This window comes from Primulina tabacum, chromosome 6, assembly GCF_025594145.1.
Source record: "Primulina tabacum isolate GXHZ01 chromosome 6, ASM2559414v2, whole genome shotgun sequence".
NCBI lineage: Eukaryota > Viridiplantae > Streptophyta > Magnoliopsida > Lamiales > Gesneriaceae > Primulina > Primulina tabacum.
Genome location: NC_134555.1, coordinates 42,987,623 through 43,012,299, shown reverse-complemented (window position 1 = coordinate 43,012,299; position 24,677 = coordinate 42,987,623). Strand labels below are relative to the sequence as shown.

Sequence of the window (24,677 nt, the reverse complement as noted above, 5' to 3'; positions counted from 1 at the left end):
CTCTTTTTTCTGTATATATTTCTTTAATATTTTCGTAAGATTATTTGTGTTCCATTCAAGCTGGTTGTCACCTTGTTATCATTCTTATTACTGAATATTCCGTTGGATTCATGCATTTTCCGTGTTTACATGGTTAATTAGTTATATATTGTTATTATATTCGTATGACATGTTTGTACACAACACATGATATATATATATATATATATATATATATATGTATATATATAAGATTAAGTTTCACAAATTAAATATTTGAAAAATACTATGATTTAGATTTTAAAGGCATAAAGTGACATATAATTTTATTTCTCAACAAATTTTAGCCAACCGTACATAACCGACCGTATAAACCGAACCGTATTACAAAAAAACCGAACCGAACCGTAATAAAATGGTTTGGTTTTGGACTAGAGATATTCAAAATCGAAAACCGAAAAACCGAACCGTTGTAGAGTAAAATCGGAACAAACCGACCGTTACCCACCCCTACCCAAATAAGATATCTGTCTCACAAAATACGACTCATGAAACCATCTCACACAAGTTTTTGCCAATTTAAAATCAGGAATTTCAAAAATTTAAAATCATTTTATGGTAACACGAGATCATAATAAATTTTTTAAAAATTATTAATTAATAACGATAACTTAAGCTTAATATAAAATATGTAAGGATGATTTTTTTAAAATTCAAATATTTTATTTCAAAAAAAAATAAAAAATAAAAAAATTCAAATATTTTAGATAACAAATTTCATATTTGTGAGGATAAGATGAGAGAATACACACACAAAGCCTTGGGCAACATAATATGTAGGATGAATGAGCGAAGTCCTAAATTAGGTGAAACCATCTTTTGTGTACAGAAGCGTGTTTTGTGGAATGACAATTATGGTGTAATAAAGACAAAAACCAATCAATTTCGTTTCCAGTGGATACAAACGAGTGCACGTGGATGCATCCCCACACGTGCGGTCAATCATGGGTGGAAGGCCATCCGGTCAACCCTCGTCACCCACCGGGCCCCCCCGGCCCCACAGGGGTCCCTCTCCTCGAACAGGACGCGCACTTGTGTGATTTCAGGTTCTAATAACAAAACACGACTTTGATTATGGATCACAAAGTAATTGGCGGCTATGCACAAAATCTTGACCATCTATCCTATCATGAGGGCAATGTCCACATGGGTAGGATGAAATAAACCCATAAAAGCAATGAATTTAGGAATTTATACTTATAAGGTTAGATTTAAGAAAGTGTTTGGCATCTGTTTGTTTGAAATGCTTTTGTTATATATTGATGACGAGAACACATATTTCAGATTATTTTTTCCCAAAAAAAAGAACACATCTTTTCATACACAAAATACAATTTTAAAAAATTGAAATTTAATATATTCTACTAATACTTTTTTAAATAAAAAAACAAAAAAAAAATTCGTTCATTATGTGTAATAAATTTGTGACTTAAAAACTTAAAATATAATCTTGTATCAAAAGTTTTATATATACAAATCTATAAATTTCTAAATTGGCAAACATATATATAGGAATCCCTTATATACAATGTAAAATGGATTTTTATAGATGTTTTTGCTTGTATTGACTTAGATTCAAACTCTGATTCATATTTTTCATCGAGAAAAAAAGTGTATTTTTGTATCAAAAAACGTATTCGAACCACATCGAGCTCGTTCCTCGATAAACAGATCGATATATCTATTTAAATCGGTAATTCACTTTTTCTAAGTAATGGAGAAATATGACTTGGATGAAAGTAATATGTACGACTTGGAGCAAAAAAGATGTGATGACCAATCAAGTGAGGATGCTTCGTACTAAAGACAATTTACTCGACTAAACGACGAATATAATCAATATCAATCGACCCAATTAAGAAACACCAATCCATACAATACTTCGATCATAAATTTTATTTTATGACAATTACATTTTTGTACACAGCAAATTGCTTGATTTGTTCAACCTAAACATCCTCGCAATTTACTCTTATTCAATTATGATATCCCATCTCTAGTTCAAATGGAAGACAAGCTCATCAAAGACTCAGGTATTCTCATATAAATACCAGGTTTGAGTGTTCAGTTAATCCATTCACTGTATATTTTTCAGCACCACCCCTAGCTGCTCTTCATTCATATCTTCAGTCTCTGACTTGAGCGTCAGAGGACCTACGTCAGGACACCCTCTTGGCCCCCTTCTAACGGTCTTATTCGTGATTTCAGGCTCAGGACAATTCTAAAACTTGCTGGAATCAGGCCCTAAATTTTCCGTGAGTATCGAATTACAATATATATATATATATATATTAAATAACGAAGAACTACCAAAATCAAGTATAGAAAGTAGGGAGCACAAGATAAAACACTCGTTCAATACACATTTTTTTTTTTTTTTGCGCAGTTTGTGAGCGGTGATCAATCGCGATTATATCACACGTAAAATAAGATTCAGTCGAATTAAATTGAATAAAACCTCGTGTTAAATGGGATTTGCTTTAATTTAATCGAGTCGTTCGACATAATTTTGTTCATATCTCAAAATAGCTAGCATTTTATCGTTATATTGGAGGAGAAAATTATTTTCAATAATTCAATGGGAGGGAAAACTAATAATTGTAGGGAGAGAAGATGATCGATAGGTACAATGACCAACTTCATGAAAAAAGCATAAGAAAACAAAATGGAGGCCCTCGTGCAAGTCTGGTGAGTTGACTGAGCATCGCTCATTTATTGCAGCAAATACCTCTACAGTTCATCTCTATGCCCACCCACTTCAATTCAAAATTATTTCAAATACATTAATTTAAAATCATCATTTAATCATTTTTTTTCTCCATCATGGATTCTGAAGAACGATGTTAAACCCAGATTAATTAAAATCAAGTAGAGTCCAGTCAAACTGAATGCATTATAAAAACGCTCTCTCAAATTGGCTCAAAGCAGTACATATAAAAAAGTCAAACTGAATCGACTTCGAGAGATACGGAGACGCTCTACCCGCACCTGTTTTTCGATCCATAGATGGAGTCGAGTCGAGTCAAACTAGATGTGTTATATGAAAAACACTCTTATCAAATGGATACAACTTAGTAGAAATCAGTTTGAATAAGCTCAAAGTGTTACGGAGACGTTCAATTAACACCTGTTTTCGACATCTTTATCAAGAGGGATATCGTATTTCTCAATTGTTTTCATTAACCCCGCGTTTTATTGCAATTTTATTTTTTTAATATGAAATAAAAAAATATTTTTTTTATTTTTCCCTAATTTGTAATCAATATTGTCGGCAACATTTTATGCTATCATCACTCGTCACTGATTCATAAGTGAAAAAGATAGATTTAATATATAAATTAACAAATAGTACTTAAAACTTTAATATTTAAAAATAAGCATAAAAAATATCCGAATTTTGGTGAACATGTCAGCGTTCTATCCTACAAAATTGGTATCCGAATCAACGTCAAGAGTTCGATTTCCATTTATCAAAAAGAATGAAATTTTGAAAATAAAGATCGTTAGAATACAATAGTTTTCGACAAAACGACAAAAAATAAGTATGATTATTATTTTTTTAAAAAAATAAAAAGAATTAGAAAGAATAGCAAAATATTTATTTGATATGAAAAAGAGGAACTGTGTCCAGTTGTGTCAAATCCCTTTCGAAGGATCTGCCTAAGGATCCACACTTCTCTTCAAGTCATTGTCCAGCCTACCTTTTTTTTTTTTTTGTGTGTGTGCCGTATTATTGCAATATACTTCATTATCGCTCCAAATTCTACAATTATGTTATATATGAAAACAAAAGTGACAATTACAACACAAATGCTTTCTTTAAAATCAATGGTAAGATTATAAAATCTTCGGATACACACTTAAATTTTTTTACCATAAGATAATATAATTCGTCCCCGAAGTCATGTTTTATTATGGTGAAATTAAAATATGGTAATTATCTCAAGTCAAATCATCTGCATCAAACACATTTATTGCCATTTGTAAGATTATTTCGAGCTTCAAATACATAATTTATGACTTTATCCAAACATTCAGGTGTCAGATAGTTTGAATTCTTTTTCAAATTCAGATCGGAAGTATTTACTATATTTGTTTCAGTCAATCTATGTGGAATTAGTGATTGTATTGACTAATTTTTTAGTGGCAAGCGTTAAAATTTATAGTTTGTGATAATTACGTAGTTTTAATATTTTAAATTGGATTGTAATTCAAACATCGTCTTTTGATCACTCTCGTAAAAAGAACAATTATTGTAATTCATATGTTCGTGTGTTGAATATCTTTAGTTACGAAGGAAAATGACACGTAAAAAGATCAAACCCTTTGATCTCTATTGCTATTGTGTATCTTATATACTATTATGTTGCACTTGATGAATTTCAAATGCATGGATTTCAAATGTATTTTTATTGTTTTAGATAAGTGAAACCATGAACTTCAGATAATTCTCTTGCATATTTAGTATATATAGTTTTTCATGTTAAATATGATGAATTTCAAATTCACCTAATAATAATGTCATTTGAAATTTATTATATTTTTTGTAACTAATATATGAATAAGATGTGAATTTAAGATTTGATTTATTATTTTATTGTTAATAATATAATTATGTTTATATTATTTTAACTAATGACGCGCTTACTATTTCAAGTTAAAAGATACATGATTTGACCAGAAAATTAATTTGTCTTAAAAAAATTATTTCACGAAGAAAATAGAAAACTAGAAATTTGTGGCACGATAAGTATTATTGTCGCATGCAATATGTATAATCCTTTTCTTACCAACCGATTAGACTAGTCAGGCATGTAAGCCCGTATCGATCCTTTGTACGGTATCACCACATCATATTTTCTTTTCTTTTTTTTTTTTAATATATATTTCTAATAAATTGCATAAAAATATCTAATTTCTAATAATTTAATACAATTGCATAAAAATATCTAATTTCTAATAAAATTTTATTATCTATACATATGTCAGAATTATTTTTATGCTACTGAATCAATTCTCCTCCTTTTAGTCTATGGATAATTAATACATGATGTCGATTTCCATTAAAATATGTTAATGACATTGAGATATAATGAGAATTACTCTAGGTGGAACATGAACTTACACTTCCAAATTATAAGACGTGGAAATGTTACATGAAATCAATAGGCAATAAATCAAGTGTGGTCCGAAAGCATTAATTACTCAAAATTTATTAGTAATATTTTAAAATATGATCCATAGGCCTCTCATCGAAGGGGCACTTGCCACTCACCAGTTTCTTGAAATGTATGGAATTGGAATAAAATATTGTCTTCAAGATTAGAACTTGGGGTGCATTGGGAAAGAGTGAAACATCCTCAAAAAGTCAAATTTCACAAGACAAAATTGTTAATAATCCCTTTTCAAAAAAAAAAAAAAATTGTTAATAATCCAACCTATGATATTATGTTATAATCTTTCATTATATTATATATTTTCTCCACAAAAGAACACTTGCCTCTTTTGCAAATAATATAAAGAATCGAAGTAATAAAAGTGCCCAAAAATTGGAACGTACGTTTAAATCAACTCTCACATTCAATGACTAATGGGATCGAGCATGATCAAAACCGCAACCAATATGCCTTTCAAGTGACTTTTGTACTTTATTTTATGTACAAATCTATGTGATAGACATGTGAACTACTCGATACCGAGGTTTTAGTTTTCTTCTAATATAGTGGCGTCCATGTGCTCTAACCCCCTAATTATGAAAGCTCTTTGAGAAATCTCATGATAAAGAGTCTCTCCCATCTTCGATATGTGTATCGAGAGAAAATTTATCTGGTCGATCCCTTTTTCAAAACTGGGAAATAAAAAAAATGCTGGGTTTTAAATTTCTGATACAAGTCATCTCCTAAAACTTTGGAAAACACTCGTTTTAGAGTCGTCAACTTTACATGGAAAAAAAGATACCCTTGATAATATATATGGTCGTGTCCAAAATACATTTTAAATTTAACAATCTCCAAAATGGTTTTACCCTTCTTTTTTTCACCAAATTTTAAGAAGGTGTCCCACCATTGCAGTGTGCACGATTTTGACGTATTCTGCTTCTTTCTACCTCTGTCTCTCTGTCATCCATACGCCTATTGGTTTCATATTGTCTATATAAGCACCCGCACGAACTCATGATCAGGCAGTATTAACTAAGAGTAAATCACATCTCTTCTTCTCTCTCCATCTCTCTCTTTCTTACTATTGGAGCTCTTCTGAAGAAACAATGGCAGGCTGGCTAGTACTTGCAGGGGTATTCTGGGGGATCTGCATCTTGAGTGCTGCTTTATTGAGATGGAATGAGTTCAAATACAGGAAGAAGGGGTTGCCTCCAGGTACCATGGGGTGGCCTCTTTTTGGAGAGACTACTGAGTTTCTCAAACAAGGTCCAGGATTCATGAAAATCCAGAGAGCAAGGTAGATTTCACCGTTCTAGTTGCAAAATTCATTTTCCCCATCAATTCTCATTCTTGTTTCGTAAAAAATAGTTCGGATTCTGGTCATTCTTAGAAAAACTTATACTGCTGTGACAGATATGGGAATTTCTTCAAGTCCCACATCCTGGGATGTCCCACGGTTGTTTCAATGGATCCAGAGCTAAACAGATACATTCTAGTGAACGAAGCGAAAGGGTTAGTACCTGGATATCCTCAGTCCATGTTAGACATATTGGGGAAATGCAATATTGCAGCAGTCCACGGCTCTGCGCACAAGTACATGAGAGGGGCATTGCTTGCTCTTATCTCCCCCACCATGATCAAAGAGCAACTCCTGCCGAAAGTCGACGATTTTATGAGATCCCATCTTAGTGATTGGGATAGCAAGATCATAGACATTCAAGAAAAAACAAAAGAGGTATGTTTCAGAAACTCAAGATCCTGTGAAAGACTTGTTTTTTGCCGTGTTCCGTTGTTCATAGTTCTGACAATATAATATCCATGTTTATTTCAGATGGCGTTTCTATCATCATTGAGGCAAATAGCAAGTAATGAAGCCAACTCAATAGCTCACGATTTCATGCCTGAGTTCTTCAAGCTTGTATTGGGAACTCTTTCACTGCCTATTAACCTTCCCAATTCAAACTATCATCGGGGATTCCAGGCGAGGCGTAACATTACAAGCTTATTGAGAAAACTAGTAGAAGAGAGACGAGCCAGTGGAGAAACTCAGTATGATATGCTTGGTTACCTTCTTCACAAAGAGAATAAATATGAGTTAAGTGACGACGAAATGATTGATTTAATCATCACAATCTTGTATTCTGGATATGAGACCATTTCAACTACTTCTATGATGGCTGTCAAGTACCTTCATGATCATCCAAAAGTACTTGAAGAATTAAGGGTTAGTGTAAAACGTTTGAGCTCAAAGTATGTGCTCAAGTAGTTAGACAAATCCCAATTATCCTAACTCAACTGCAAATTTGCAGAAAGAACATATGGCAATCAGGGAAAAGAAAAAACCAGAGGACCCTATTGATTACGATGACTACAAATCAATGCGTTTCACACGTGCGGTAAGTAATGTAAACTCTCGCATGTAAGTTTAGCGGGATAAATTTTCAGGGAGCTGATCCTTTTTTTCCTGATATTCTTGATGCAGGTGATATACGAGACATCAAGATTGGCTACGATAGTCAATGGAGTTTTGAGGAAAACAACTACAGATATGGAAATAAATGGTATGTATATACTCCTTTGACTGTATATTTAATGCCCTTCTGTGTTTTTTGTAATTTTTATCATAACATGTTCTACCTTACTGCCCTTTCTTAAAAAATAGTTTTTAACTGTAGACAAGAAATCAAGATTTATTGTCTTAAAATATTTTATAAAAGTAGCAGTTGCATGCCTAAGCGATGATAGAATAAGAGATCGTCTTACTTAATGGACCCCACACCCTATCAAGATCCACATGGAAAACCTACCATTCCAACCCAAGACATTCCATTGGTGTCCCCTCTTCTCTCCAGATGAATTATTTTGTTCATAATTGTGGATAAGAAAGAAGGAATCTCAAATCTCCAACTGCAATTTATAACTTCAGCCAGAAACTCAAAGTCGGCACCTTCTGTTTCTTGAGAACAAGCTATTATTGTGATATGATCTAGTTTACAGCAAAATATACTAGAGTTCAAGATAACATAAGTAACACTAGCTTAATTCCCAAAAAAAAAAAAAAAATTTACGCCATTAATATATTCTAAATAGTCGTGTTCATCAACATAGCTCACCCGCCCTGATCTTGCTGTGTTTTGAAATCAAATGTTGCTACAAATGCTTACCTCTTGCTTGATCCCATTTCAGGATACATCATCCCCAAAGGATGGAGAATATACGTGTACACAAGAGAGGTCAACTATGATCCACGATTGTATCCCGATCCATTAACATTCAATCCATGGAGATGGATGGTTAGTATGCAAAACTCCCAGATTCAATTATTCAAATACTATACAACTAAAGATAAAGCATTTAAAGAAAAACAAAATAAAATAAGACCGTAGAAAAGCACTACCTGAGACTGTGCCGTGCATTGCAGGAGAAAGGCCTTGAAAACCAACACCATTTCTTGATTTTCGGAGGAGGCACGAGGCAGTGCCCTGGAAAAGAACTGGGATTGGCTGAAATATCAACCTTTCTTCATTATTTTGCTACAAAATATAAATGGGAAGAAGTTGGGGGAAACAAGTTGATGAAGTTCCCAAGAGTTGAAGCGCCTAACGGACTTCACATTAAGATTTCCACTCATTAAATCCATCTACAATAACAATGTACAGAGCGAAGAATAGCACAGTAGATTAGAGTAATTTTGGGATGTACATTACTTTTCTTTCAGCTAACACAACGGTCAACGAATTAGAGAATTGAAACCCATTTTTCCAAATTAATAATTCAGCAAATGATCCATCCACCCGTTTGTTTTCGCATTAAGCTAACGCTACATGAAAATTACATTAATATAAATACCATGTCATCAACCAAGGACTCGGTTTAAAAAAAAAGTGAAGGTCTTTCCTGTGGCGAGGTCCACCGTGGACCACGAGTAAAATCTCCGGTGCTGGCAGCACCACCGTGTAGTCATCAAATGGGATGATCTCCAGTGCATCGGAGCTTTGTTATTTTACCAAATCGGGATAAAACCGCCCTCTTAAATCCCATTTATCGAGGGATCTAGGATATTTAGGGTTTAGTCAATCGTGAAAATTCCATCCCTGAACCCAACTGAATTGGGGATTAAATTGTTTGTGTGATTTTCATTTTCATTTTTAGTTTTTCCTAAATTCAGTACTTGTTAGCTTGTTAAGATAAAAAAAAATAGAGAACTAAAATGTTATAATATCATATTATGAAAAAACATATATTTTTAATATTAATATAAAATTAAAGGTACTCATTTCTTTTAACAAAAAAACAAATAATATTTTAAATTCATATTTACTGTCCAAATATTTTGGTTATGATTGAATTATGAGTGATATGAAAAAAGATATATGATTTGGGGAATAATTTGAATAATGATATTAATCTTAAATATATTTGAAAATCATCACAATTATTTATCAAAGAAAACTGTATTTTAATCTTGTATATTTGTCTCATTGTGATTTGATCATTTATGTTGGTTGTCAAATTTCAATGTCAATCCACTATATTTTTTTTTACGATTTTTTAGCTTTTTTTCGATGTGTCAACGACGTAACCCTGACGTGAAATCACAAGATATAGAATGAGCCCAAAATTTGATAATATAAATGACTGAAGTCGCAACAAACCCAACACAACCTACAAAGTTTTGTGCCTTTTTTTTTTATACATTTACTATCCGCATTTTGTACTCCATGTTAAATGAACTGAATCATGCCCCTCTCCCATTTTTTTTTAAAGTTTTGGAGAGATTTCATTACGATTTGATCTCAAACATGATACGTCATTTCAAAATTTGAAACTTCAATATCAGGTGGATTTATAATTCATTAACTCACTCCCCCTGTTTTCATTTAGAGATTGTCTCTTATGAGACAATCTCACGAATTTTTATTTGTGGGACGGGTCAACCCTACCGATATTCACAATAAAAAGTAATACTCTAAGCATAAAAAGCAATACTTTTTCATGGATGACCCAAATAAGAGATCTGTCTCATAAAATATGACTCATGACACCGTCTAACACAAATTTTTGCCTTCTATTTATATCTATTATTCCAAACTTCCATTTTTTAATTCCACCTTATAGATTCAGAAATATAAATAAGTATGATAAAACTAATAGTATTTTTTTAAAAAAATAACTGCCTGAAAAAGAAAAGAACATTAACGCGAGGTCTCCCAAAAACATAGGTCAACTACCTCTTTGAACAATTCCCCTACCATCCAAATTAATCTCCAAATTAAATAGCCTCCACACATGCCTATCCCACCGCAGTCGCACGTGCAAGGACGTACCCATAATCTATAATAATGGACAAAAGCAGTGTGACAACTTAGTAACGCCCACCACCACCATTTACCTCCATTTCTCTATTCCCTCCACCGTCAGCAGACATGACCGCCACCGCGCCACCGCCGTTGAAAGATGAGCTCGACATCGTGATACCGACAATCCGAAACCTTGATTTCTTGGAGATGTGGAGGCCATTCTTTGAGCCGTACCACTTGATCATAGTTCAAGATGGTGACCCTTCAAAGACAATCAAGGTCCCAGATGGCTTCGACTACGAACTCTACAATCGGAACGACATTAATAAGATCCTTGGCCCCAAAGCCTCATGCATTTCCTTCAAGGATTCTGCTTGCCGTTGCTTCGGATACATGGTCTCCAAGAAGAAGTATATATACACCATTGATGATGACTGCTTTGTAAGTGAACAACGAGTGCGCTCGTTACATAAAGAGGACATAATAACCTTATACGATTAGTACACTGAGTGACATGCAAGAACATGTTATTTTCACCTTCTCCGCGTGATGTTTTCTATTATGTTTCAGGTGCATTAGATGTAGGTGGCGAAATCTATTAGGCCTTACCTGCACCAGCAGTTTTTACCTATATTTTATGGTGAATTGTGTAGGTTGCGAAAGATCCGTCTGGTAAAGACATCAATGCCCTCGAACAACACATCAAGAATTTGCTTTCCCCATCAACTCCACATTTCTTCAACACACTGTATGATCCTTTCCGGGAGGGCGCGGATTTTGTGCGTGGATACCCTTTCAGTCTCCGAGAGGGTGTTCCAACGGCTGTTTCTCATGGCCTCTGGTTGAACATCCCTGATTATGATGCTCCTACACAGCTTGTCAAGCCTCTTGAGAGAAACACTAGGTATGAAGCCATTCAGTCACATTCGTTTACTTACATGACACAAGATATGTAATAGTATTTATAACAGAAAAACTAGGCTGTATTAGTTCTCTTGATGTGCCTTGTGGGATGTGTGTATATAGGTACGTTGATGTCGTTTTGACCATACCCAAAGGCACCCTTTTTCCAATGTGTGGCATGAACCTAGGATTTGATCGAGACCTCATCGGCCCTGCAATGTATTTCGGACTCATGGGTGATGGCCAACCCATTGGGCGATACGACGACATGTGGGCAGGCTGGTGTATTAAGGTACAATATTTTTTGACAGTACACAGCTCGTAGTTACAGAACCAAGACTTCTATTCGATTCAGGCAATCAAGCGCGCTGGATATTCTGATTATTGTTTTCTTGTTCTTGATTATCTTGCAGGTTATCTGTGATCATTTGGGATTGGGAGTAAAAACAGGGCTCCCCTACATCTGGCACAGCAAAGCTAGCAACCCGTTTGTGAATCTTAAAAAGGAGTACAAAGGAATCTTTTGGCAAGAAGAAATAATCCCATTCTTCCAATCCGCCACGCTTTCGAAGGATTCAACCACTGTGCAGAAGTGTTACCTTGAACTTTCTAAACAGGTGAGGGAAAAGCTTGGAGAAGTAGACCCTTATTTTGTGAAGCTGGCAGATGCTATGGAGACATGGATTGAAGCTTGGGATGAGCTCAACCCTGTAAAGGTCAAGGCCAAGTAAACGAGGTTTCTTGAAGTGGGGAACTGCGAACATCGTTGAATCAGACTTCTAATAATTTTTATATACATGTTTTCTCTTAGTTACTGTTTAGTCAAAAAGTGTGCGGTATTCGAATTTGTTTTTTTAATCTCCATGAGTTGCGGTCATAGACATTGTTTTATGTAAGTTAAATTTTGACTGTTCTTACAAACTGAGATGGTATCCTAGATCAAATCTCCGTTTGCTGCATCCAAATGAGTATTTTTTTAAGATATGTTTTGATTTTCCCACATCACTTATCTAAAGTCCCGCGAACGTGATTCTCAAAGAGCATAAACACTCTGGCAGAGACCAAAGACGACGAACAAAATAACTCAATTTTTAATACAAGCTATACAAAAATAATTGAATATGAAGCAACGAAAATGCAGCCGAGACAGATAAAAAGTGACTATATGGTTATTCCTCGCATCAAAGTTACTATAGGCACCGGACAAATGATAAAAAGACGTCTTTTTAAGTCACGAACTAGGAGTACAGCCTTCAGTCTTGATGCGCTTGCTTGGGTTCTCGTCTTCTTCGTTATGATTATTTAGTTGGTTGACTGCTTCTGCGCCAAGAAGAGAGAGGTGCTTGCTAGTAATCTTACGACCGGCCCTCAACTTAGGACCCCAATGCCGCTCAGGATTTGGAAGAAATCTAGCAACTTTGTTCACCTTAGACTTGCCAAGGGAAGCAACAGCTCGTGCAAAATTAGCCTGCAAGTAACAACGGTACAATAGAGTTTTAACATGCTTCTCACTATTGGGGAGTTATTTTTTCAGTTAAATTGAATGTTATCTAAAGCTTATTATAGATAGAGTGCAAACGATGAGGGGAGGTATTTATAGATTCGAAATAGTGGGAGGGTGGCGTTGATTACCAGCAAAACAGGTTCCTTGGCAAGGATTACACTTCCGGCCTGATCGTGTGGCTGAGTTTTAACAGGATGCTTCTTGACCTAAATAGAAGGATGACATCAAATTACACACAAAGCATCGAGAATTAAAAAATGTGAAACCATCCTTTCCGAAGATGACTAATTATCTGCAGTCTATTTGCATGAGTATGGAAATATGCTATGCTATGCCTACCCAGCAGCGCATAATGTCCCAAATCACATTCATGGGAGCATCTGTTTTTAATCCCAGGGGATTGGCATGACTTCCAGATATACGATACCCTGCATTGATCGCTGCCGAATGAAATATAACCGCTGAAGGAGTTATGCATTTTAATGTTGCACCGAGATTGTGCAAACTCAGAAACAGAGGGACATCAGGCAATTCCTGTAAAATGGATCGGGACCATGTAAGAACACAACAAATTACGGGTGTAAATTAGCTGCAAATTCTTCGTTTCTACACAAAATTTGGAATACTGAAAATAATGAATGCAGCAAAGTATCTCAACTCAAATCTTTCAAAACTTTATAACTTCTACGTGATGTCAGGAACAAATATAAACTTTTTAAAGATCATAAACCAAATGTAAATTTGAAATAAACCACAGTTCTTCCTTTTGAAAGGTTTTTGGGATTTCTGAAAATCAACTGACTAGATGGGTTCAACTAAAAAGATGCTCTAGGTGACTCAGAAAGCACGAGAAAACCTTATTTATGCTGGGGTTTCAAGAAACATATCCAAGATTAAAGCATTAAAACATTTCCATGCAATGGATGTTCCCATAATGGACTGGTCGATTATCATTAGCAAAGAAAAGTAATCAACACTATTTGAAATGTATTTCTACAATCTTGCAATAATCAACAAAGGGATATGTAGCTAGTTTCATTAGTAATATGTAAACCTCAACCAACTATATCCAATCAAAATCTTTGCCAAGAAAAGGCGGAATACCTCTGAAATCGTAGTCAATACAGCTGAAATCTTATCACAAGCAGGATAATTATCCTGCGCAGAATTAACATCTGCCAAAATTGAAGTTACCCATTCCTGATCATGGATTGGGGCAGACCATATAGGCCCACCCATGTTGTATTTCTTGCCGCAGTCGCTGCACACTAGGGGAACAACAGGACCAAATCCAGGATGGTATTTCACATTGTTATTCTAGAGGAACAAACAATGGGAAAAAACATCATTTCATGCACATTATTCAAGAAACAAATTGCATAGCATCACGTGGTGATAAATTACGTTGAACAAATGATAGGCAAGTCTTATATACCTTAGAGACAGTCCTTCCAATTGGCTGAAGATGAAAAGAATCACAGCCAGTGCACTGATAAACATATGAGAGCTTCAAAGGAGTGTTCTTCATTGCACTTGCTGAACTGTAAGCAATAATTCCATAAAATAGACAATACTACACAGATTGCTAATCAAATCACCCAGCAATACTGATCGACAATCTTGGAGGAGAAACACTAACCTGTATATTCGAACAAAAACTCGTACATAAAAATCCATTTGAACAGATAGAATGGGAACAATGCATCTCTTGTGACGGTTTGCATGGTTCTGTATTCCAAAAGAATATTTCATGTATCAGAAGGCCAGAAAGAACAGCACGATGGGAGAAACATAAAATCAGCTATATCAACTATCTAAAAGAGAATTTAGAGTAAAATAACTGCTTAAATATATTTATGGAATATAAGCTCATGAGGCAAGAAGTAAAATTGCTAATCCAATAAAGATAGTGTTTCACATGGACCCCGTTGACGTCTTACTTCCTTGATATAAAGAAGTTGTCCAAGTGTACATCAGCAACTTGAACATGATTTTCATCTTTAGTAAAATTGTATGTTACATACACTTCACGACTGAGATAATAAAGGAGCCGTTTAAGGTAATTGGATAAAACAACTAATTTCACTTTGTAGTCCATCAAGTGCTAACCAAGCCAAACAATTAAAACCAAAAACCGAGTTAAATGAAAACCAATAATATCAAACACTGAAAGTAAGCAAAAGACGGAGTTGATACAAAAGTTCAGGATCACAGCTTTCTGTTTTCAGAAATAGCCTTGGACCTAAATATTAAACATGAAGGTCATGTAAAAATCATACCTCAATACATGCAAGAAGGATCCTCAAAGCCATCTCATGGCAGTATTTTCCTCTCAGCGGGTAAGAGCCATATCTACTCCACACAAGTCGAGAAATTAGGCATGGTTACTTTTTGAGGTCACAAAGATACAAGTTCGATGACTGAAAATTCTTACTTGGAATAGCAAGCCTCACCATTGCTCCCACACAGCACAGCCATATCAGTTGCTGTGCACATCAATATCCCTCCATCTGCAACTGATTGCACAGCAGAGTCTAGGAAGACAGATGGTGAACCATAAGGGTCAAGATCAACCTGTAAAAATGACAAAGGGAGCAGAGAATATATCTCACCAAAATAGAATAAAAAATAAATAAATGAAGTCAAACGAATTTAAACAGCTTTGAAATACCAAAACATTGGCCAGAAACAAAAGCCAAGCCTGGAGTGATGTACTTTGTAATGATGGCACAGATAGTGGAGAAAACATCATAAATGTGGTGCTCGCATACTGATTAAATTGCCAATATTATAATTGCTCAAAATATATTTAGGTCAATTTTATGGGATTGTTGGACTATCTTCAAAAACGCTCCATATGATACCCCTAATTCATTTCAAATGCTATCAGTGATCACTTTTAACTGAGAAATGTTGTCTCTCTTGCTTGTGTTACCGTGATAGGCCTTTTCTTGTCTGTATCTGTATCCTTTCCCACTATATAGCTGGGCAAGTACTATCCTTATCAAATGACTGACTGACAAACTAATTTTGCAAACTTCCTGTTTCTAAATAAGTAAATGCATGCAAGACAAGAATTTGTCTTTTGATGAAATTATTAAGCATACCATATCAAATTCTTTTGGATGTGTAAGCATGTAAACTCGAGCATCAGCAAGCTGGGATTCCACCTTCAAGCGTGCTATTGAACCGTTAAAGTTTATATTTCTCCTGCAAGCTTCCACAGATGCTGCAAAAGAAGGAGTAATATTAACATTTGACTAGATCGCACCATGATTCATGATACAGGATTAATCTATGCTACAAGGTGAAATTCACCCCCTATGGTGTGGCTAAATCATAGCCATTGGATCCTAAAAATGATGTTGGTCCTTCATAATTTTTATGAGGGGCCCACAAAATCAATGGTGCCGAAGGGATGGGCAGCTTCTATCTAGGAATAGTATAGACTCTCCTGGCAGTAAAATGTGCATGGTTGTATGAGGACTCAGAGTACATGTATGAGTATGTCAAATGAAAAAATATCCTCATCTGCAAAAATTAATATCCCTTCACAAAATTTAAATCGACCAACAATATAAATAGGTCTTCCACCTTAGCTTGCTTTCCTTTTCTATATATAATGAATGAACTCGCCTTTGTCATTGTCCAGGGCCACAACTTGACCAATTCCATCAACTTCAAGGGCATATCTCAAGGCTCTATAAGTCCAGAGGCCGACAACGCCTGTGAATTGAAAATTGCAGCACTCATGTAAAACACTATTACACAAACGCTGATTGAATGATCATACCGTATGTAATTTCTTGAAAGAAAATTCAGCAAAATGATAAAATGAAATGACAAAAAACCTCAAGAACTCGTGGTGGCGTCAATTCTCTTCGGATGTTCCCCAGGTAATTAGCAGCTGGATTTTCAGAGATGCCGCAAGGTCCCTCTTGTAATATCTCTTCGGAGACTTCGCACTCTACATTATCTTCCCCATTATGAGGAATGGAATCTGTAATACCTTTCAGCCCAACAGAAGGCTCCTCTGCAACCTTGGATTTAGTTTTCATTTTTTTGGATAGCATTGCTTCATGCTCTTGTCTGCGTTTTGATATGAATGTTCTCAAAACCGCAATAGACATGTCTCTGTTGTTAACCTGTCATAATTATTATAAATGCAAACCTCAGATTATATCAATAATATGATCATAAATAAGGAAAGTAAGGTAATTAAAGCAATTGAGCAAGCTTGAAGTTACTCCAGTTCGCAATATCCTCCTGGAAATTATATGATCACTCACGAAAGCAAGAGTAAAAACTTTAGAGTTTTCACAAATTACTTAAGCCTGAAAGAAACTCCGAGGTAATTCAAAAACGATATGATGTTGCATTTGGATTTATGAAATGTACTTTGTTAATTAAAAAAACGATACCATAATCTTCAAATCATCAACTTGTATGTTTATATAGTATTTAATATTAACTGGTATGGATTTCAAGTTCTATGTTAATTTAACGTGCAAAATATAAAGTATGAATTTAAAATTTTATCTATTATTTAGTTATTAATCATACAACAATAATCAAAATTCATTGATATCAAATTCAGCCTCAAATACAACCTTAAATCCATTAAGAATAATAGAATAGTAAATCAATGTTGCAAACAAAATAAACAACTAGCTTTCCGTCCACTAAATATAGATTAATAACCGAAAAAAACACAATCTTTTAGAAGAAAACAGCAACACAAGATTTAACAAGGCACCTGGGCTTTATTGAAAAAAACTTGATTTTTGGTGTGCATTAAGATTATAGCCTTCCCTTCTTTAATCACGGTGAAATCATTGAGATCAAATGGCTCCACTCCAGGGGTACCGTTCTGCTTTTTCTCGTCATCCACGATTACTTCACCAGCGCCGCCCATCTCTTTGGCGGACAACAGCTTATTGGGCTCTCAGCGGCGAAAATCCGGGGACTTTAGGAGGGTTAAGCTTCTTGCTAGAGTTTCAGAGATGAACTTGTGAGTCACACTGAAAGGTCTGTATTAGAAGTACGTGGGTTTATTTGGAAAGTGGAAAACCCCTACGTCTGTGTGTGTGGCATCAGGATTGTGTGTGCTGACAAAAATACGGCCAAGATCAAAACATTACATCCATTGATTTGTTTAAATAGAAATTTTAAACCATCAACTAGTTAAATGTTCGGTGCAACTCAAGTTTTACATTTGATATATAAAAAATATTGTTATATTATCGTTATTTTTAAATTAAGCATCTTATTTTTCATCGTCTATAAAAATGACAACGGGATAAGATAGAAATGAGTTTGTCATTCCTATAACCACCTCGAAAATTGTATCAATGCCCCCTTAGTCGCCCCCATCTCTTTTGGGTTGGGGTTCGGGTCCTCGAACCTGATCTCGCGGGGATTAAATCAGTATCTATGTCTTCATCTTCGTTTCAAAAATAATAATAAGAATGTGCACGTCCTCGAATCCTAACTTATTATTACTATTATTATTATTATGAGAAGAGATTCATTGGTTATGATAGTATCATCATATTCGTTCTGAACTATTTTAGAGATTCAAAAAAATCCTCAAACCCAAAAATTAGTCTCCAAACTCGCTCTATTTTGGATTTTCCCCAGTGGAGAAATTGTAATCTCCAATCGTCTAATTTATGGATCAAATAGTATTGTCATTGTAATAGATTTCAAATTAATACAAATATCGGAGTTATTTCAATAACTTGGTCATTCAAAAATTTCCTGCAAATGTTACGTATACAAATTGTTTTTGAACGATAAAACATGTAAGTGAAAATAATAATGTTGTCCACTACTTTATTTTTCCCATATTCTTTTGTTTCAAACGTCTCAAGATTGTCATTCAAAAATTTCCTGCAAATGTTACGTATACAAATTGTTTTTGAACGATAAAACATGTAAGTGAAAATAATAATGTTGTCCACTACTTTATTTTTCCCATATTCTTTTGTTTCAAACGTCTCAAGATTATCAACATCTTACATCTCTATTTCTCTTGTCAGTGTTTTTTTTTTAACAAAAATTACTTTCATTAAAAAAAGATAAAAGTGTATGTTATAACTACATTGAGCATCCCCAGGAGACAGACAAATAACATAACAAATAAAAAACTAGAACTTAATTAGAACTACAACAATGCATGGGCTATAACAAGATATGCACCATGTCGTTTGAAATCGGTATGGATTGGAAGACGTGAATCTGAATCTTCTTAATTATATCATCCACCATCGGCTTAGCATCCTCGAACATGACTCTGTTATGCATGTTCCATATCTGATATACCGTTGCAGCGAGTGCAGTAATCCTCATCTTCGCTATGGTCGAGTTTCCTCCATAATGATTGTGAAATGCCCTAAGAATAGCAGGTGGAGAGGCCATAATTTTTTCAGGCAAAAATTTGTGTGAGACGGTCTCACGGGTCGTATTTTGTGATACAGATATCTTATTTGGGTTATCCATGAAAAAATATTACTTTTTATACTAAGAATATTACTTTTTATTGTGAATATCGGTAGGGTTGACCCGTCTCATAGATAAAGATTCGTGAGACCGTCTCACAAAGACGTACTCTTTTCTTCATGTCAAGCCACTTCCTTATCTAATCCCATATGCTCTTGCAGACCTGACATTGAAAGAATAAGTGAGAAGCCGATTCATCACCTGATTGACAAAGCACACAAGTTTTAACACTAACAAACCCTAATCTATCTCATGTGAGTAGTTTCATGTGTGCTAGCAACCAAAGAATAAATCGTTGCTTAGGTAACACGCATGTTTTCTGCTGAGAATAGGTTTCCAATACCATTTTCCACTTGCTGGTAATTATTTTCTTTTGATAATGTGTATTTTTTAAAGAACATAATGATTCATTTATATTAAAATACATTTGTAATTTTTATAAATAACGTCTGAATTTTAAATTTTGAAAAGAGAATTTGATATAATAGTCACATATATATAAATTTACTAAAATATGTTTAATAATGAAAAAATGATTGAGATATTTTTGTAAATTTCAATTGATGTACAAAATTGTAGATCTCAAGTATATATATATAATATACACTCAAACTAGCTAAAAATTTAAATTGATAAAATAATGCTTCCTAAAAACTTTTACATGACTTTAGGACCTTTCATTTAGTAAACTTAATTTAAAATCAGAAAAATATAATCTCTAAAAACTCATGAAAGATGAAACATTGCATATGTTTTGCTTGTTTCCTATGAATCACCAGCTCCAAACTATATATTAAATTTTTTAATATTAAAGATTATATATACTTGCTTACATATAATATCAACTAATATCTTTTTGTTATACATTACAATGATTAGTTAGCAAATATTTCCAATAAACTTCTAGAGTGATAATTGATCAAATGTTTTTTTTTTTGGCAAAAACTTGTGTGAGACGGTCTCATGGATCGTATGTTGTGAGACGAATATCTTATTTGGGTCATCCATGAAAAAATATTATTTTTTATACTTAAAATATTACTTTTTATTGTGAATATCGGTATGATTGACTCGTTTCACAGATAAAGATTTGTGACACCGTCCCACAAGAGACCTTATTAATAAAATATTCAAACTTTTTAACTGATTAGATATGTAAATAAAATAAATAATGTAAATTACCACTTCCATTTCTTTTATATAAAAGAAATATTAAAATGATTTGTTCATTCGATCTCTAAGTCCCACCAGACAGCGACCATGGAACTCTCTGCGGCACACATTATTTTTTCATACTAGCAAATAATTTTAAGTTAATAAACAAATATTTGAATTATTTTATATGTCATATTCAAGGGAAACCAAAAAAGGAGAATTTGTCAAAAAATCCCTATTCTCATTCTCAACCTTCTCTTTACTCCCTATCTCACTAAAACTTTGTTTCAACTCCCCATATTTTTCAAATTTCCAAATTTGCCATTTTTTCTTTATTTTGAATAATTGATTTTTCATTTGTAAATAATGGACCATCATACTTCCGTAAAATAAATTAAATCTTTTACCTCTTTGACTGGAGTACCACCGGGTTATATCCACCGTATTTTACGAACTGCTCCTCACAGTCCAACCACGCGATCGCAACCGATGGTTACCGACGCAGATTCCTTCAGCAGTACTTGGCACAACTCTAATTCGTTTCCTACCTTAGAGTGTACGGTAGAAGATAAAATTTTGAAAATAATACATGAGAGGGGCTAAGAGCAAAGATCTCTTTATTCAAACACAAACATTTATTATTACATTAAAACCTCCTGTAGAGGAGGAGAAACTTGTTTAGCTACTGATAGTAGCCGAAACTTGAAAACTCATAAACTAGAAAGAAAATATTACAATTTATTCTTTGAAATAAATGAGGAAAATGTTCGATGATCTTCACTTCTTCCTTCCTGCCTTATTTATAGAAGGCTTCTTCGGATTTGAATTTCGGATTTCAAATCTTCATAAGCCTTTACAGCTTGCACATGGACCATGTAGTGGTTGAGTGGTCCATTGAGATGGTCCCTCCATCTTTCTTGATTTGTCTTCTTCTAGATTATTAATCTTGAAATCAACTTTTCATCTTCTTTCATCTCCCCGTGATACCAGTAGAGATGAGTCTGTAAGAGATCCGCTATAATCTCATTTCCTTCTTTTTGGAAATGTTTTACTAGCTTACTAAGAGCTTTCATCTCTTTTCTATTGTATTTGATCCTTCTTTTTAAAACCTTCAGATATATGTAATACATTTTCTTTAGGTTTCTTTCTGGTGTGGTTTACTGGTTCCCATTTACCCTTATTTATAGTTTTAACTGGGTCCAGTTTCTTGTCTTTTTATCAGATTTCCATTATCTTTAAAGATAAGGAATCTAATGTCTTTTGTCATTTTTCACCTATTATTGGTGGTCCTTGAATTCCACTCACATGATTTTTCACATGGTGGTCCTTCTTTTCTTGGTGAGATGATCACATGCTTACTTTCAACTTTGTCGAGGAATCTTTGGCTTTTTATATCCTCGAGGAAAATGTGCCGGTGGTCCTTCCCTGTTTGTCCTTGTTTCGGTAAAATGTTTCCGATCAAATCTTGGTTTGAAACCTTTACCGAACTCCGGTTCTTTCTTATTTTGGCATTCAGGACAGATGTTTTCTGATCATCTTCCTACATGTGCCATATTGCAGAACTTCCGACGAGTTTCTTTACTTGCCGGCAGCTTGCTGTTCCACAGAAGATTTCTTTTCTTTTCAAATATTTCTTCTGCAAAACTTGTGGTTTTTCCTGTCATTGTATTTAACAGGAACGATCCATTCAAAGAATTTTGATAAAACTTGAATGGAAACTTGACTTTGTCCATCTCAGTGAGACAGACCCATAAACCTCATGCTCTTCTGGTTGAAATACCGTCTTCGGTAATTGAAGCAATCGGGGGTGTTTCTTCTGTCGGAGGGTCCTTGATAAATTTCTGAATATTTGTATCTGGCCTCCTTAACTTGATGAAATGAAAGGCTTCGTGTGAACCTTTCCCTGCTGGTTCTGGTGCTGCACTGAAAAAGTATAGCTCCAAAACATCTCCTCTGGACAAATAATCGTTATTCGCCCAATTTTCATGAACAGCTTCCTGGATCCATTTTGGTAGTCCTGAAATTTCCGGAAAGCTTGGTGATGATGTAGTATAAACTGAGGCAAGAGCCCCGAATTCTTACCATGCCTTGACCTCCTTTGGATATGAATTTGGTTTCATCCATACCCTGGGATATTTTCCTGAAACATCAACCCTGTTGGTAGCTGGGTTAATGTCAACTCTCGTTTTTATTTCTCTCAGTTTGTTGGTAAACCTGAAATGGAGAAATTGTAACTTCATTAGTACCAACCTTAGATTTGCCTTTGTCAGTACGAGGCCTAAGATTGATCTCTACCTCTTCAATCCCCGAGATGAAGGGTTGACTTGATGACTCAAGATAAGGATCAGGAGTCTCAATTTTTGTTTCAGTCGACTCATCTGGAGATGATCCCGACTTAACACTTGTGCTAGGGGTATTTGAATCCCCTGCTCCAGGTATAGAGTCCTGTACTCGAAAACTCTCTATTTGGGAAACTAATGGCTTCTCAATGCCTTGGAGGATATGCCTTTGTGTTACAGACCATAACTGAGTATAAGCCTGTAAACATCCTGTAATTCGATCAAAGACAAATCTCGTATCGCCTTGTTGTAGTCTTCCCGCAACTTCTGCGTTTACGACTAGCTTGTTAAACTCGTTTTGAAGCATTTCAAGGTGTTCCCTCAAATGCCTCTGCATCTTGATGATGGCAACGATATCACCGCTGTCCATCTCTTGTTAAAAAATCTGCAAGAATATTTTCATGAGATTTTATTATCACAATATTAAAAATATAATTCTGACATAGTAACTGTCATCTTAATAATCTTGTCTTCTCAGGTTTAGACTCAATTCTATTCCTTAAGAAAGCTTTCACATGTGTATTATCAACCTTCAAAGTAAATTTCTTTGCGAGTAAAATAATGGTCATTTTTCAAAAGCCCTTTTTACTGCATAAAATTCCTTCTCATTGATATGCATCTAATGGCTTCTGCATCTGAGAATAACCCACTGCAGTATCTACATGGTTGTTCTCCATCTGGTGTGAGCTTAGTAAGAACCGCTGCCCACCAATGATCACTGACATCTGTGTATAATACCAGATCATCTTCATCTTGAGGAATCACCATTTTTGGAAGATTTTTACAAATCTTCTTTAACTGGACAAGTCCTTCTGTGTGTTCTTTTGTCCATATAAATCTTGCATATTTTTTCAATAATGGACTAAACACCTTCCTGTGTTTTGCTAGATTTTTAATAAACATCCCGGCAAAATTAACAACTCCTAAAAAACTTTGAAGTTGTTTCTTGTCTTTGAGACTTTCTGGAAAATTCTGCACCTTTTCGACTATATGGTCTTCCAGAATTATTCCTGACTCATCGATTTCAATTCCGAGGAATTCAATCTTCCTTGTTACAATGACTGCTTTCTTTTCAGATAAAACCAGTCCTTCTTTTTTACAAACCTTAGAGAAAATCTCTAAGTGTTTAACATGTTTCTAGATGCTATCAAGACATCGTCAATATAAACAAACATAAATTTAAAATAATCTTTAAAAGATTATCCATTTTCCTTTGAAATATCTGGGGTGAATTAGCCAATCCCATTGGTAACACTTCCCAAATATAATGTCCTTGAGGTGTGGAGAAAGCTGTGAATTTCTTGCTTCCTTCCTCCATCCGAATCTGATAAAATCCAGACTTACAATCAAATTTAGAGAATATCTTTGCATTGCGTATGCAACTGATTAGATGTTCTCTGCTTGGTATTAAATACCCATCAAACTCCATAATTTTATTAATTTCTTGATAATTAATAACTAATCTGGGTTTACCTCTTTTTATCTCACCATGATTTCTTACCAGGAAACCTGGACTGCTATATGGTGACATACCTGCTTTGATTAATCCAAGGTCCAAATGTTCCCTGATTATAATCTGCATATCCTTTTGATCAATGATATTCATTGGGATAGGCTTGCAACGGAAAAATTCATACTCTTTGCCTTCCTTAATCTTAAGGCAAGCTTTGAGTTGATTTCTGTCCCACCCTGCCAAAGGATCTTCATTGTAATTTTCTTTGATCCTCTTCTTGACATCTTCCAATGATATCTTAGATTCGAACTCTACTTCATTTGT

The 24,677-nt window shown here is 34.6% G+C and overlaps 3 protein-coding genes and 1 long non-coding RNA gene across 4 annotated transcripts; 2 read left to right on the top strand and 2 right to left on the bottom strand.

The window, feature by feature from the left end:
* The first annotated feature begins 6,262 nt into the window (after positions 1–6,262).
* On the top strand, positions 6,263–8,843 carry LOC142549754 (cytochrome P450 85A1-like). Its single transcript, XM_075658867.1, has 7 exons — positions 6,263–6,495; positions 6,612–6,933; positions 7,030–7,422; positions 7,508–7,594; positions 7,681–7,759; positions 8,385–8,491; positions 8,620–8,843. The coding sequence occupies exons 1-7, from the start codon at positions 6,305–6,307 to the stop codon at positions 8,830–8,832; spliced, it is 1,392 nt and encodes a 463-aa protein (XP_075514982.1). The 5' UTR covers positions 6,263–6,304; the 3' UTR covers positions 8,833–8,843.
* LOC142549755 (uncharacterized) lies at positions 6,467–8,729 on the bottom strand. Its single transcript, XR_012821249.1, has 3 exons — positions 8,596–8,729; positions 6,719–6,849; positions 6,467–6,639 (listed from the first exon to the last, which is right to left on the bottom strand). It is a non-coding gene; the product is annotated as an uncharacterized LOC142549755 (long non-coding RNA).
* A 1,709-nt stretch (positions 8,844–10,552) lies between the features above and the next one.
* Positions 10,553–12,207, top strand: LOC142549753 (putative UDP-arabinopyranose mutase 2). Its single transcript, XM_075658866.1, has 4 exons — positions 10,553–10,939; positions 11,152–11,402; positions 11,525–11,693; positions 11,815–12,207. Exons 1-4 carry the CDS (start codon positions 10,625–10,627, stop codon positions 12,130–12,132), a joined length of 1,053 nt encoding a protein of 350 aa, XP_075514981.1. The 5' UTR covers positions 10,553–10,624; the 3' UTR covers positions 12,133–12,207.
* Positions 12,208–12,416: 209 nt separating this feature from the next.
* LOC142549752 (tRNA (guanine(26)-N(2))-dimethyltransferase 2-like) lies at positions 12,417–18,035 on the bottom strand. The gene is given in 13 exon segments (XM_075658864.1): positions 12,417–12,869; positions 13,034–13,111; positions 13,245–13,439; positions 14,010–14,222; positions 14,341–14,446; positions 14,545–14,633; positions 15,185–15,257; positions 15,340–15,479; positions 16,013–16,134; positions 16,542–16,608; positions 16,611–16,631; positions 16,757–17,050; positions 17,662–18,035. Coding segments are annotated over 13 exon segments (1,794 nt in total). The 5' UTR covers positions 17,821–18,035; the 3' UTR covers positions 12,417–12,632.
* Between the last annotated feature and the right edge of the window lie 6,642 nt (positions 18,036–24,677).